This window comes from Thalassophryne amazonica, chromosome 2 (genome assembly GCF_902500255.1).
Source record: "Thalassophryne amazonica chromosome 2, fThaAma1.1, whole genome shotgun sequence".
Classification (NCBI taxonomy): Eukaryota; Metazoa; Chordata; class Actinopteri; order Batrachoidiformes; family Batrachoididae; genus Thalassophryne; species Thalassophryne amazonica.
Genome location: NC_047104.1, coordinates 24,055,001 through 24,071,217, shown reverse-complemented (window position 1 = coordinate 24,071,217; position 16,217 = coordinate 24,055,001). Strand labels below are relative to the sequence as shown.

Sequence of the window (16,217 nt, the reverse complement as noted above, 5' to 3'; positions counted from 1 at the left end):
CTTCCTGATCATGTCGTTCTGGGGGTAAGACCTCTTTAAGGTCTTGATTATTGTTCTTTACAACACTGTTTGTCCTGTTTGTTCCAGACTAATATATGTCTGAAATTCAGTTTGCGTCTATTAAATTCCATGCAGATTAAACGTAGCAGACACAGATTATTCATTATAATTGTTTTAGCAAATTTTCAGGGTGTCATGCATGTAGTCTCTTATTAACGTGACGAAAAGCATAAAAAAAACTACATTTTTGTAGTATAATATTAATTTACAATTGTCCTCATGTGGATTCTCTATGTTGTTTTGACTGTAGCGACTCTGGCGCACAAGGGATTATGGGATACATGAAAACCCTGGATGGCTGAATGTCAGAGTTATGGTGTAAAACCAGCAAAAATGGTGACAAAGGTAGATTTCAGTTTGTACAGGGGTGAAAAATTAAAGTTACTCTAATTTTTGTTAAAAAAAAAAAAGTAGCTGGGCATCCATTAAAGATTTGCGCAAAAGTTAAGCAATATTTTCTGAACACTGTTGGAATGTGACTGCTGGGTTTTGTGATAACAGTCATTCAAGCGATGCTCTCGCCAGGACTGTAAATCTAATCATCATGGTAAGTCCCGCTAAAGATGGACATTCCATCTTTCACCAAATGAAATATTCGTACCATTGAATGAATGAAGAAACATTATTATTTGTTTTATATAACACCTAAAAATTTGATATTTTATGAATTTATAAACAAGAGGAAAGGGACTTACATTTTTGTGTGCGTCACTGGTCCTTTGACATCAACAGGTTCCAAATACTCCAACACAGATTTTGAATAGCAATCCAATCCAAAATTATTCTCAGTCAACTTGCAAAAACAGTCAACTAGTTCAAAAACAATTCTCACGATGTAGTCCGTAGGTGATGTCGTGCATTGACTTCTTCGTGTACTTCTTATGCTTTTTTCAGTCTCATGAAAATTCGCGACAGACATTTGTTGAGCTCTTCATCCAACAGCGGTTCTACTTTAGCTAGAAACGTCCCAGCAAATATTTCAAATGCCTCCAGATGGCTTACGGCATACCGGATTTGTTTTTTCTTTTGTGTTATAAGAATGAGCAGTGTCGCTAAGCTGCTAAGTGCCTTCATCGCTCGTGTGCATGTGCGGTGGTCGGAGCTTGCAATGGTACAAATCATATGGAACCAAAATTGCATGGTAAATGGAGCACAATGGAAAATGGGACGAATGATCCATGTCACGTGACATAGAAACCACCAATCAAATGACAACGATCTATTCAGGCGTTATATAATTAAATATAAAGCATTTAACACCGACACTTAAATTTTAATCTAATTTTGTTTCCAGTGTTTTGGTCCTTCAAGCTGAGACCAGATGGAAGGTGTTCACTGTAAGCACTCAAATGTAGTCATATGCGTGCGTGTGTGTGTGTGTGTGTGTGTGTATATATATATATATATATGTATATATATATGTGTGTGTGTGTGTGTGTGTGTGTGTGTGTGTGTATGATACACCAAGTCTCTTATGATAAGTGTTTGTCATACTTGTGATTTTATTGTGATTGTTGTGTTCGACTCGTGCCATTTTAAGACAAAGCTCTCTTTAGCTCTTTTGCTTTTACCCCCTTTGTGAAAAGATTCATCGTTTTGTTCAGAAGAGCTCGTTTCAGTTGACCTGAAGAGACGCTGTTAGAAGGCAGGCGTGGACGATAAACGGGAGACCTCCTGTTTCCATAAATCTCAGCCGACACTGAGCGGGTTAAGAGGTTACAGTGGGGGTGGGGGGTGGGGGTGGAGTGTCTGTGCACACATGCACATGTTGGGGTATAAGATCCTTACAGGAACTGAAGACCACACCCCATCCCCACGTCTCCCCCTTCGACATGCTCGGCATTCTACAACCCGCTGTACTCGGGGCAACAGGCAGAAATAGCCACAGCCGGGATGAGGCTGCTGATTGGACCACATTTGAAGCCCCTTCACACTTTCAGGCTCCTTTCCACCTTTAGTCCTGGGACACGTGTGAGGACTGTCCAATGAGTGGTTGGATGTTCTGAGACAAGACAAATTATTTGAGTGAAAGTCATAGTTTTCCACAGTGTGATTTGCATTTGCATACATACATTTGCAGATCATGTTATTTAATAAAACATCTTGTTGGAGGTCCACATGGGGTGTCCACACTGAGCCGTGCTGTTATTTCTTTAACGCGCATGTTTGAACAAAACTTTGAAGAACTTTAAGTACGTAAGTGTTTGAACATCACAGTGCACTCAGACAATGTCTGTGTTGTTCTAGCTGACATCTACCCTGCCGTGGAAAATCCTAGTGAGTCACTCTGTAGTCATTTTGAGAATACCTGATCAGACATGGGATTAGGAACTTTGATAATATGCAGTTCTTCCACATCAGTATTTTGTAAGGTTGCGGGTACTTTTGCAGTGTTACTGGAGTTAATGAATCAGTAAAACCCAAGAAGTCACACTTTAGTAATTTAAAAAATAAGTGTTCAGTTCCAGTATTAGGACCACAGATAATACTTGGTTCTTCCAGCTCAGTATTTCAGAAGATTGTGGGCTTTTGTTGCAATGCTACTGAAGTTAATGACTGTGTAAATCCTAATATAATGCAATGCTTAAATACCTTTGGCCTTATGAGCATAAAAATAGCAAACAGAATTTGACCCTCTGACCTCTTAAAATAGGTCAAGGTTAGCCATCTTTGAAAATATTTAACCTGTCTTCTCGTCTGTTTTTCTAGTCCTAATGTCGGTGCTATATTTGTTGTTGTGTGTACATATCTACAGGTATACAGTGGCTACTTATATTAATTGTTAAGATCTTATTGTCTTCTTTATAATTTGCACTTGTTTAATTGGTATCCCAATGCAAACTCTCTATCTCATATATATATATATATATATATATATATATATATATATATATATATATATGATGGATGGTAAGGAGTCCAACATAGAGAAGTATTGGATCAAGAAAACTCGGCCACGCCTCGTTCAATATAACTTTTCTGAATCCAGTATTTCTCTATGTTGGACGACTTGCCATCCATCAGTTATGTTCTCCACACCTCTCCCAAATTAAGCAAACAACAAAGAGTCAAGTAAATTAGAGCAATTAATTTTGTTGTGAACAGCGTATGATTGATTCTGATGTGATGAATGCTTCTAAAACGTCAGTAGCATGCTTGTCTACCTTCTTAGTGTTTTTGGCATCCTTGGAGTTCAATATTTCCACCAGTTCCTCCTCTGTGAACTCAGCAAACCTCGCTGGCAGACGATTTTCTGCTGTTGTTGACATGATTGTTGCCATTTTTTTCAACCAGCGTCTGTCAGCTAGTTCTTGACCTTCATATGCCACGCTCTGATTGGCTAGCTGTTGGCAGTAAGCTCTAACACTATTGGTCAGTGGGAACCAATCCAATATAACTTTTGGTCCTAGCCTGTTTGGATCCTTTTGGATCCAACATAACTTTCTGGCTCCAAGCATGCCAAAATACAGGTAAATGATGGACAGAAAGTCTGATCTGTGATTGGCTATTGCAATCTGAGTGGAGAGAGAAAAAAAAAAAAAAATATATATATATATATATATGTGTGTGTGTGTGTGTGTGTATATGTATGTATATAATGGAAATGAGTGTTTATGTTTTATTGTATTGTCCGTGTATCATTCACTTCTGTATATTTGTATTGATGTTGCATAAACTCAATCAGTCAATCAATCAATCAATCACTCAGTCATGAACAATGTTTTATTTACCTTTTAACGGCGTGTTCTTGGACACAGTGACACAGCAGACATTGTTGGATCCTCATGCACCACACCCATAACTTGTGCTCTATGTCTTACTTTCTCTCCTATACCATTTGTTGGTATGTGTATGTATTTGTGGCACAACATATCCAAAGTGTTTTGTAATACTGATCCAAGTGTCGGCGTTGGTGTGGGTGATTTTCCATTTGGCTCTGTTCACCTCAGTAGGTGCACTTAAATACTCACGCACAGTGCCGCATACCTGTCATTATCATTAGTGTACCATAGATCAGCAAAAACCTTGTTTGATGTCTAATATTGTTTAGGGCTTTTTAGTGGACAATAATATCTATGAGACCTTTCAGTCTGGTTTTCAACCATGCCACAGCACTGAGACAGCACTGCTGAGTTTTTAATGATCTAATGGTAACTGTTGACTCAGGAAACCCTGCGTGGCACGTGCTCCTTGATTTGAATTTGACAGCTCCTTTTGACAGTGTGGATCTTGGGATCCTCCTAGCACGACTGGAATAGTGGGTGGGCATTACAGGCTCTCCTCTCTCATGGTTCCAGTCATATTTGGCTGAGCAGAGTTTTTCTGTGCAGCTAGGTGAATTTACTTCATCCACATCCCCTCTTGTCACGGGGGTCCCCCAAGGCTCCATCCTCAGGCCAATTCTTTTCCTGCTGTATGTGTTGCCATTGGGGTCAATTTTTAGAAAATATAATCTTTCTTTTATATATATCATTATATATTTCATTATATATCATTCTTATGCCGATGATGTTCAGATTTATCAGCCTTTAACATCAAAATCCATTGACTCTGTACAGTCATTGCTTGATTGTCTAAATGATGTCAATGATGTCACCACAATTGTTTTTAATTTAAATGAAAACAAGACCGAAATGATAATGTTTGCAAGTGGTCCATCTGATTTTCCTGCTGGCTTTCTGGGCCCTCTTACACCAAACATCTCGTCATCAGTGAGAAATCTTGGTGTAATATTTGATGACAGGCTGAAATTTGTTCAGTTGTGAAGAGCAGCTTTTTTCATTTAAGGATTTTATCAAGAGTAAAAGGGTACCTGTCACGCAAAGATCTCGAGACTGTAATCCATGCTATCCCCTGTCTTAACTTCACTGTACTGGCTCCTGGTTGCTTATAGACTAGATTTTAAAATGTTATTATTTATTTTTAAAGCTCTTAATGGCCTAGCCCCACCCCCAGTATCTGGCTGAGCTCCTTCATGTCTACGCCCCTGCCAGAGCACTGTGATCTGCGACTCAACTGCTACTGAATTTAAAGAGGCTGTTAAAGAGCACAACACTCAGACTTGCCTTACATAAGTGGGTTCATAACACTGGTAGACTCTCTGCACAGCAATGCATAATAAACTTAAGAATGATGATAATGAGATATGGAAGATATCAGGTGGTGACAGGAGAAAGATGAGGAAGGGTTACAGGAGGTGCAAAAATGCTTCACTTCAGGGAGCTGTGGTGGACATGTTGCCACACAGCCACTTATGTGACTGAACACCTCTCACTTGCATCCACCATCTGATTAGCAGTGTGCCAGTTGCGGGGGCACTTGTCTCTTAAAGACAATCCACCATACTACGGAACTGCCTTTCGTCCTAGATAGCAACCCTCCCAGGTAGACAAACGGTTTATCGCACTTCTCGAAAAAAAGTATCTAAACAAAAAACAAATCCATGATTATGTGAGAGAATAAAAGCAACCCCTTTGTGCTTTAATTTGTACTCAGATAGAAAAACTGTTTTAGCTAAGGTGGGTTCAAAACACTACAAATGCACTTACGCTATGTGTTTATGTGCACAATAGATTGTCAAGATATTCAGACTTACCAGGTGAGCTATAGTTGTTTTAGCTTCTTACCATTAATTGTAAGTGTTAAAGAACAGGATACTGAGGCTCCTCAACATCTGCTCCAAAATTGTGGGCCACTCGGTGGAGAACAATTTCACAGAGCTGTGCAGGAAACAAGCCTACGGACTCAGCCCATGTTCTGAACAGTGAATATGAGCTTCTTCCTTCTGGGAAACACTATAGAGTGCATCGTTACAGGAGGAATAGATACAAGAACTCATTTGTGCCACACTCCATCGCACTTTTAAATCAGAGGGAGACCAAATGAACACGTTGCAGACCACAAACTACTTTTAAAAGTATTTTATGTTGAATGTTTTATGATGAATGTTTGATGTGTTTTCACGTCTTGGGACTTCGGCAGCTCCTGTAAGTCAAATTTCCGTTTTACGGATAATAAAGTTTTATCTTATAATTAGAAATTTCAGCGATAAGTCAGTGTTTGTTGAATTTTGGAGCTGGGCTGTTTTGAGCACAATAAAGGAAGTTCTGTGCAGTACATGAGGATGGATAGACGGCATGTCACACTGATCAGAGTGATTAGATTAAACTAACTGCTCGTGACAGGGAAAGTTCCACATGAGGTTCACTTTCCTCAAAATAAAAAGATACAGATCTGGATAAGCAGCAGAGTCCCGTCTGTAAGAACGCAGCGTGACAGGTTCCGCTATCTGTGTGGAGACATTAAGAATGTAGTGAAGAGGCAACTTTTAGCAGCCAGATATATTTAAATATTGATCGTGTGATCTTAACACTTTTCAGTGTGCTGATGTCTTTGCAGGACAACGAAGGTTCAAGTCTTTCGGTTTTTATTGCTTTGTTGTGAGTCTTGGATGTTAACCAGTGACCTCAGGCCCTGACTGGATGTCTCTGGTACCAGGTCTTTTCTGAGGATCCTCGGGTATCAGTGGAAAAACTTTGTCTCAAGTGAACAGTTACTTGAAGAGACTCAGATGAGACGTATCACTTGTGTTGCGAGGGAGCTTCAGCTACGATATTTTGTTTGTTTCTCTGGACATGATCCAGCACGCAGGTGCCGCAGTGTTGAGGACCTCAGCTGCTGGAGAATGCCGAGGGGACACCAGCATTTCACAGGGTTGTAGTAGATAGATGGTTATAGTCATGAGATGGAGATGTCAGTCTGCCTGGGTGGTTGCCACCCAGAACCCAAGGTAGTTCCACGATGTGGCGGATCCACTAGATCTGTCCTGATACTACAAAAATATTAAAACTGTTCTTATCAGATTTGGGGCTCATTTCAACACTGTGCTGTTGGCTCTAGAACCATTTTTACAGAAAGAGTAACGTGAGTAAAAGTCATGAAATTACAACTTTTGTGGAGTTGAATTTATACAGCATGATATTTTTATTTTATTTTATTTATTTTTGAGTATTCACTGTGTCACCCTGTAGCAGTAACAGAGGACACATCAGACTACGGTGGCATCATGAGCTCTCTCGCTTTAACCTTCAGTCAGAAGCTCAAAGAACTTTACAATGATGCCTCACATTCACCTACACATTTCATTTATCCAGCTAGCAGACAATCACACAAATAAATGGTGGTGGTGGAAAAACAAAAAATTACACTTTTGTTTTTGCAAAGGAACTCCTCAGTTTGAACCCAATAGATAAAATGGAACCTTTTGAGTTCCAGAGCAGGCTGTCCAACGTCTGGAAGCGTTTTTAAAATCAATTTTCCAAGGCAGAAATCAGACGTTGAGAGTTCCCAGTTGTCACTGAATGTAGCATTTGTACCAGTGAACGTTTGAGAAGACACTGACATCACCTGAAGGCTCCATTCCTATTGGTCCAGATTCCAGAATGAATATCTTTTGTAAAAATAGACCTTTAGTGGACGCTGATGGTAATGTGTGAACTAGCAGCGAGTGTTTCAGCGAGTGCAGAGTTTCCCCATCTTGCTGTGTCTCTGAGGTCGCTTCTTGGCGCTGATGGTGTTGATCTGGTTGCTATGCAGCATCTGGCCTCTGCTCTGGAATGGACCTCACTCTGAGCGCAGGAGGGCGGGCCGGCGTGCGAGCCAAATCTATTCAGAAAAATCACAGTCAGGCTGGATGGTTTGTGGAAAGAAGCAGAATATTGCACTTTTTTTTTTTTTTTTATCTAAAGCTCCACCCAACTCTTTGTTTGACTATGTGGAAGCTTATGAACGTTCTGTGGAACTGTAGTTATATTTAAGACCCTTTTCCAGAAAGAAATGCTTCTGTTGAAATCACCCTGAAGAACAATAAACTCCAGCAGGGAAACGGCACGTTTGACTTGAGTGTGAGCCGAGAAGGTGAGACGGCGAAACCAAACAGCGGTCTGGATTTTCCTCCCGCCTGTGTGTTCCTGCTGATCAATACTAACAGAAAAACCTCATTTTGAATAAACGTCTTCCCTTGGCTTGTACAGTATTTCATACAGTAAAATGCAAATTATTTAAAAATCATACAATGTGATTTCTGGATTTTTTTTTGTTGTTTTAGATTCTGTCTCTCACAGTTGAAGTGTACCTATGATAAAAATGACAGACCTTTCCATTCGTTTAGTGGTGGAAACCTGCAAAGTCGACAGTGGAAGAAATACTTATTTGCCTCACTGTGTATGCGTTTAATAATTCGTTCTCATCAGGGAACACGTAAGAAAACAGATGGCAGGTGCGCCTAAAAAGGAAATAGCGATACAGATAATTGAGGAAGTAGGAAAGAACTGTAGCACTGAAGCAAAACATTTATTTTAGTGTTACATGCTTCCTTATTACCTCATATACAGATTTTTTCTTTATCCTATTCATTTCGTTTTGTTGTTTCTGTGTTAATGTCTTTTTCCGCCCACTTCCTCTATTCTTTATATAAAACAAAGGCTGATTTGAATGACTAGAAAAGGGCTTTTTAATTCCATATGTTAAGGGTTAGTAATTACCTACATAGAAAGAATTCACCAGAATGCACAATTTTACCCTCCAAACATTCGGTCGCTTTGCTTCCACACATCCAGTGTCGTCTTTGCAGTTTTGGGGGAATGTTTTTTGTTTTTTTATTGTGCTCTGTGCTGGGGGCACATCTTGAAGTTTCTCAAGGAAAAATGAAGATGAAGTCGTCCTGACGTGAGACGTAAACATCAGAAGCACAGTGGCGTGATCTGGCTGGACGAGTTCTATGGCGGTGATGCAGAGAAACAAGAATTTTAACCATTTTAACTGATTCCGACAAATGAGTAGAATAACTTGTCCCGACACTCGGAGCAGCGCTATTAGTGAATGCTGATAATGAAAGAATGTTCAGCTTACCGAGCCACTGACTCTGTGCGGGTGGACAGGTGTGTCGTGTCCAGCAGGACCCGTCTGCCTGATGCATTTCTAAACGCCCTGCTTCTTCACTTGATGCTCCACACATGTGGCTCTCGCTGTGTGAAATATCACCTGTCCAGGGTTTTTTTTTTCCCTGAATGGGGCTGAGGTTTGATGTCGTAAGTTATTTTTACGAGGATGACGGAGGCTGCAGATGTTTCAGGAGATGTGTCTGTGTAATGAATGGGTGCAATAAGATCTACAGAGTCAGCACAGAGGTGTGCTGGGCTCTGACTCAAAAACCTTTGTTTTACGCTGCCCCCCCCCACCAGTCCTGTCTCTGGCTCCCTTTAATGTGTCCAATAAAGGTAGAAAAACAACACAGTGCCTGTTGATTGTTTTAAGGAAACGTCCTGACGCCTTGTGTGTTTTGCAGCTTGCGGGAGGTGTCATCCTGGGAGTGGCCCTGTGGCTCAGACATGACCCCCAGACCAGTGACCTGATGGAACTCAAATTTGAGGATACCTACGCCCCCAGCACCTTCTACATCAGTATGTGTCTCACAACACGCCTGTCATTTCACACCATGTAGTCTGGAAAAGGACAACCTCCAATATGTGCGCGCGCACACACACACACACACACACACACACATACTGTATGAACAACATAAGTTGAACGCACCATTGACATTTAATTGTGTGTATCGTTACTGAATGCACTCTGAAACTGTCATTTGTTTGTTGTGCAGTTAGTGGTAGCTCTTCATTAAATATTCACAGCCAGAATAAATGGAACTCTTTTGCTTGCTATTGATTAAGATGAATAGAATATTCATAATTAATAAATGGAAGATAAAAGCTGACACTGATAACAGACTGTTAATCCCAGATGACATCTTGTATGTTCTTAAAGAGATTGATTTGTTGATAAGGAATCCGGGGCACATATGTGTTCTAAAAGCTGTTTAACATTTATTCAGCATCATCTACTTAGTTATGATATAAATATAATAAAACTAGCGTGTTGCCTGTGGGGATCTACGGCTCTAGATTGGGTGGTGTTTATTAAATAGGTAGCTGACATTTTTCATGGGTGATAAATTAAGCAAAGCTTGTATAATGAGTTGGAATGGAGTGTGAATCCAGAATGTTTTTAGAACCTTAGACTTCAACTATTTTTAGAGGAAGTACTCAACTCATTCATTCTTGACCCAAAATACAAAAGCATACCAAACGACAAATGTCAGCTGTCCCCAGTCGCACCCATGCAGAGCTTTTTTTTTTTTTTTTTCTGCATTCTGCTGCAAGCAGGTGCTTTTAATTTTTACACATGCACAAATAGAGACAGTGGCAGAAGACATCAAAGCAATACTCTTTTCACTCATGGTAATGACAGCATGACACATAATTAAACTGACTAAACTAATTGAACTACAAAAACACAATAAATAAATAACACTAACAACACTGTTAAACTAACATGAACCACAATAACATCATTTAAAACCCAACACCCGAACTCTCATGGTGTATTGCATTGCATGTCCATTGTTTACTGGTTAGCTAAAATTGCCAATTTATTCAAAAATATTGGTCCTATCAACTGTCCATTTTTGCAGTGTTCATCCTTGACCCAAAATACATAAGCATACCAAATGGCAATTTTCAGCTCTCCCCAGTAGCACACACACACAGAGCTTTTTGTTTTTTTCTGCATTCTTCTGCAAGCAGGTGCTTAGAATTTTTACACACACAGAGGCAGTGGCTGCTGCAAGCAGGTGTTTTATTTTTTTTTTTACACACGCACAGACGGTGGCTGCTGCAAGCAGGTGCTTTTAATTGTTACACATGTACAAACAGAGATGGTGGCGGAAGACATCTGAAGCAATGCTCTTTTCACTCATGGTAATGACAACATGACACGTAACTAAACTGACTAAACCACTTGAACTACAAAAACACAATAAATCAATAACACTAACAACACTGTTAAACTAACATGAACCACAATAACAACATTTAAAACCCCAAAACCCAGAAGTCCCATGGTGGGAGGGTCATACTCTGCTTGTGTACCTGGATTACATTAGGTGGGTGGAAAAGTATGGGAAATATGGGTTAGTTGGGTTGAGCTGGTTGAGGAGCAGATTGGCACAATATTAATAACATGGAAATTATTTGATAACACTTGTTTTAGAATGTTTTATGACACCCTTTTTGTAGAAGGAAGGCAATCGCATCATAATTACGAACATTCCAATCTGATGTACTACCATTATGACTTCTGAGAAATCACCCACTTTAAAATTGTAATTCCAAGTGAAGGTAACAGCGCTATATGCTCAAGGTGTTTGACAGCAGATGTGTCTGCTCTGCATAACTTAGTGAAATGGATTTTGTTTGTGAAATTAGCCCATATTTATACCAAGATCTCTGCTAAAGTAGATAAGCTCTTGAAGTCTCCTCCCTGGACATTATCAAAGAGAGATGAGTTTTTTTTAACCACATCTTTTGAAGTAAGTATGAGAAACTTATAGAACACTTAAGGAGAGTTTAATAAACTTTTCCACAATTATATTTTTTCACTGGCCAAGTGGTTAATGCGCTTGGTTTCAGTGCAGAAGGTTCTGGGTTCAAATCCCACCCCTGCCACATTTCTCCATGTAATGTGGAGTTAAGTCATCCGGGCATCCGGCGTAAAACCTGTGCCAATTCAACATGCAGATCCACCTTGGATTTGCTGTGACGACCCCGAGTGTGAAGAAGGGAGCAGCTGAAGGGACTTACTAGTACCATGCTTGTCACACTATTTTATTGATATTTAATTATTCTTATGTGATTATTTTACTTTCAGGTAGATTTCAAATATGTTTTCCTATTTTAGATATACTGTATTTTGTGTTTTGCTGGTGAAAACGGTCTAAAAGCGTTTTTTTGGGATGGTTTTAGCCGTGGTGCATCTAAAACATCTCGACCCTGGGTGTGACTGGCAGTCAAGCTAATGTTAGCAGGCTACTGGGGGGAAATAGGGCTCAGTTTATGAGTATGAGTCTTGATGTAGTCGACTCCTGATTCCTGTACAACAGAGCAACCTTATATAACTCCTGAATGAAATTTGATGAAATAAAACCTGCACAGTGCTCCACTTTCCATAATTCCTAACTTATGAGGAAGAATTCTTGTGGTGGGAGATGTTGCCAGCAACACTGCCTTGTTCTTTTTGTGACTTTTTAAGTCTAACAACAAATACAGTGTACATTAAGCTTCCTTGTAACCTTGTGATAAATAGTTACCACAGGTTCTGAGCCCGGTTTCATTTGGTATATGAAGAACCAAAGTGTTATCTGGTCTACCAGCCTTATTTTCCAGAGGTTTTCATTGAAACGCTGCAAACAAAAGGCAAATGCAAGTCCGCTCATTCCCACTGCAGGACCCTCTGTGCTCTGCTGCTTTTGGCTGAAGTGTTTGAACCAAATGAGGGTCGTAAACCAGAATGGAATCGGTTCTCGATTGCAGATACACCTTGTATCTGGAAGGGTAGAATAACAGCACACTTTGTAAGAAAAGATCCCATTGAGAAAGTTACAGAATCAAAGTGGAACAGTTACATTTATGCACAGCTTAGTGCTGAGAAAATGAGAACATAAAATAAGGAATGAGGGAATTTTGACACAGCACAAGTTCCTTTTGTTGGTTTGTACTTCTTGGCTATTAGGGATTTTGTTTTGTTTTTTTGTCTGTTTAACTTTATTCCAAACTAAAATAGTGACTGGTGATTCAGGTGCTTTGTATCATGTTGTCATTGAGTTTTCTGGCAGGGTGTTGATGGGGAATACAAGAAAATTGCGGGTTTGGTTCCAACAAAGTTATTTTCTTCAGGAGTAAGTCCAGTCCAGGACCTGAGGCCCATCGGGCCGGTTCTTTTCTCCAACAACATAGCATGAAGTGGATCAATCAATCAATCAATTTTTTTATATAGCGCCAAATCACAACAAACAGTTGCCCCAAGGCGCTTTATATTGTAAGGCAAGGCCATACAATAATTATGTAAAACCCCAACGGTCAAAACGACCCCCTGTGAGCAAGCACTTGGCTACAGTGGGAAGGAAAAACTCCCTTTTAACAGGAAGAAACCTCCAGCAGAACCAGGCTCAGGGAGGGGCAGTCTTCTGCTGGGACTGCTTGGGCTGAGGGAGAGAACCAGGAAAAAGACATGCTGTGGAGGGGAGCAGAGATCGATCACTAATGATTAAATGCAGAGTGGTGCATACAGAGCAAAAAGAGAAAGAAACAGTGCATCATGGGAACCCCCCAGCAGTCTACGTCTATAGCAGCATAACTAAGGGATGGTTCAGGGTCACCTGATCCAGCCCTAACTATAAGCTTTAGCAAAAAGGAAAGTTTTAAGCCTAATCTTAAAAGTAGAGAGGGTGTCTGTCTCCCTGATCTGAATTGGGAGCTGGTTCCACAGGAGAGGAGCCTGAAAGCTGAAGGCTCTGCCTCCCATTCTACTCTTACAACCCTAGGAACTACAAGTAAGCCTGCAGTCTGAGAGCGAAGCGCTCTATTGGGGTGATATGGTACTACGAGGTCCCTAAGATAAGATGGGACCTGATTATTCAAAACCTTATAAGTAAGAAGAAGAATTTTAAATTCTATTCTAGAATTAACAGGAAGCCAATGAAGAGAGGCCAATATGGGTGAGATATGCTCTCTCCTTCTAGTCCCCGTCAGTACTCTAGCTGCAGCATTTTGAATTAACTGAAGGCTTTTTAGGGAACTTTTAGGACAACCTGATAATAATGAATTACAATAGTCCAGCCTAGAGGAAATAAATGCATGAATTAGTTTTTCAGCATCACTCTGAGACAAGACCTTTCTGATTTTAGAGATATTGCGTAAATGCAAAAAAGCAGTCCTACATATTTGTTTAATATGCGCTTTGAATGACATATCCTGATCAAAAATGACTCCAAGATTTCTCATCAGTATTACTAGAGGTCAGGGTATTGGGCCACGTACAATAACTTAAGTTTTATCTTAGTTTAAAAGCAGTAAATTAGAGGTCATCCATGTCTTTATGTCTGTAAGACAATCCTGCAGTTTAGCTAATTGGTGTGTGTCCTCTGGCTTCATGGATAGATAAAGCTGGGTATCATCTGCGTAACAATGAAAATTTAAGCAATACCGTCTAATAATACTGCCTAAGGGAAGCATGTATAAAGTGAATAAAATTGGTCCTAGCACAGAACCTTGTGGAACTCCATAATTAACTTTAGTCTGTGAAGAAGATTCCCCATTTACATGAACAAATTGTAATCTATTAGACAAATATGAGTCTGTGAGATGAGAGTCTGTGTCTTTTCCTGGATGGAATGCCGTTCCATTGCAGGTTCCTTTTCCAGCTTGATGGACTGTGATCAATGCAGATGAAGTATTTTGTGTTTGAACATTGAAATTGAACCTTGGTCTGTATGTCTGTAGTCTGAACTCCTCTCCCACAGAGCCACCCACTTTGCATTCCTTTCCTGTTCCTTGCTGTGTGGAGTATAAAATGTTCCCCCTGTGATTTCTCCAAACATTCCTGTTTCCTCTCACTGTAAAAACCTGTCGTCGTAAAAACACTCTTCCATTTTGAAACCACATGAGGATGGACACTAGTGTGGCAACACACACTGGAGGGATGTGTGTTCCTTTCCTGTCTTTGTGATGTCATAAGGTCAGAGTGTTAAAGACCGAGTCAAGAGGAAAACCTTTATGGTGCAAGTTAGAGAATTTGTAGAAAAACATAAAAGGTGGGTCAGAAAACTTTAGTCAGCTCTTCCGTGCCGCAAGAACGACCTGTCCACTAAATTTAATCAGAATCCGTCCTCCTCTTTGCGTGTGTGTCCAGTGGGGTCAGGTTGCTCCTGTTTCTGCTGGACTTGAGATCGTGTCACTGCACATCTCGATCACGCCTCAGTTGCACCTGCTTATTTTCATATCAGCGTGTTTGTGGATGAGCTGACCTCGCCGCAGCGGCACGCAATCTGTCACCTTCCATCAGACAGCAGTGGCTCCGCTTCCATACACATAAAGAGGATTTTGGAGCTGAAAATCATGGCCACGCCCCTTGTCTACAGACAGAACCCTGCTGATTAACCCTGAACAGAGGATATGGAAGCACTGAGACCAGCCCAAATTTGCTCGTGACCACGGCAGACGGAGGACACGCCCACGTGACATTATCCAGTGTGTCATCTCGTTTAGCGGTCAGCGCCCTGAGCTGTGGGTGGGTGAAGTATAACAGAAGAAGCGGCTTCAGTGGGGTTAGCGAGCGGAGAAGCTTCAGGGGGTGTTTTTTGTTTTTGTGTCTCAGGAAGCTGCATAACTGTGGTTGTTGTTGCCGCTCAGAGAGGAACCACGCCGGGGTTTTTTCAAAAAAACACTGATTACAGCCGACTCATATAAAGCCTCCCTCTCACTCCCAACCAGAAGAAGCCTAGTCAGTAGAGGAAAAAATTCCTCATCTCCTAGCCCTATCCCTCCTCCTCTCTCCTTCCTCTGTGAAAGTTTTCCTCTCACTCGCTCTGCTCCGTTTGTTTCCAGTGTTCTCCCCCACGTTTCCATCTGGTTGCAGTTAGCATTCGAGCCTGCCTGTCTCACTTCTTGTTTTCCTTCCCTCGATCTCTCCGCCTTGTCCTCCCCTCCCTCTCCTTCCTCCGCTGTCTCCCGCTCCCTCCTTTCTTTCTCCTCATGCACTCAGACACACAATGGCTGCCGGTTTCTGAGTTTTCAACAGACTCACACATCAGAAACATTCCGACTTCGAAATAACCAGCTTCCCAGAAGACGTGTTGAACAGTCTTGAGTGACTGACTAACTTGTGACGATGCCTTATTTTGTGTTGCGTTCCGGTTGCACGATTGTCAGAGTCATTACAGTTCAGCGGGTCCAAAAACTGGCTGTTCAGTGCCACCGCTGGTGAAACTGCAACAGAGAATGTCATCGTGTAACAGCTTTCAGAAGTTGGAATAAGGAGGATGAACTCTAATATTATTAATGATCACTTATACAGTTTTCTTCAGACAAGTCAGGTGATGAATACATGAATATTACCAAGTCACTGAACATGCCTCGGACTTCGTTTACATCAGTCATTAAGAAATATGTACAGTCTGGTCCTGCGTGGTAAAACTGTTATAGAGGAAGCGGTTCTCAAAAATGAGTGAGTACAAGAAAGACACTGGTGAGGGAAGCCACCAA

At 40.8% G+C, this 16,217-nt stretch overlaps 1 protein-coding gene across 2 annotated transcripts in view; it reads left to right on the top strand.

Moving 5' to 3' along the window:
* The window catches only part of LOC117522943 (CD81 protein-like), a 97,267-nt gene that overhangs the window by 23,635 nt on the left and 57,415 nt on the right, over window positions 1-16,217 (top strand). For both annotated transcript variants that reach the window (XM_034184367.1, XM_034184372.1), the window contains exon 2: window positions 9,407-9,521. In XM_034184367.1, the coding sequence (XP_034040258.1) occupies window positions 9,407-9,521 (115 nt within the window). The remainder of the gene's footprint in view (window positions 1-9,406; window positions 9,522-16,217) is intronic.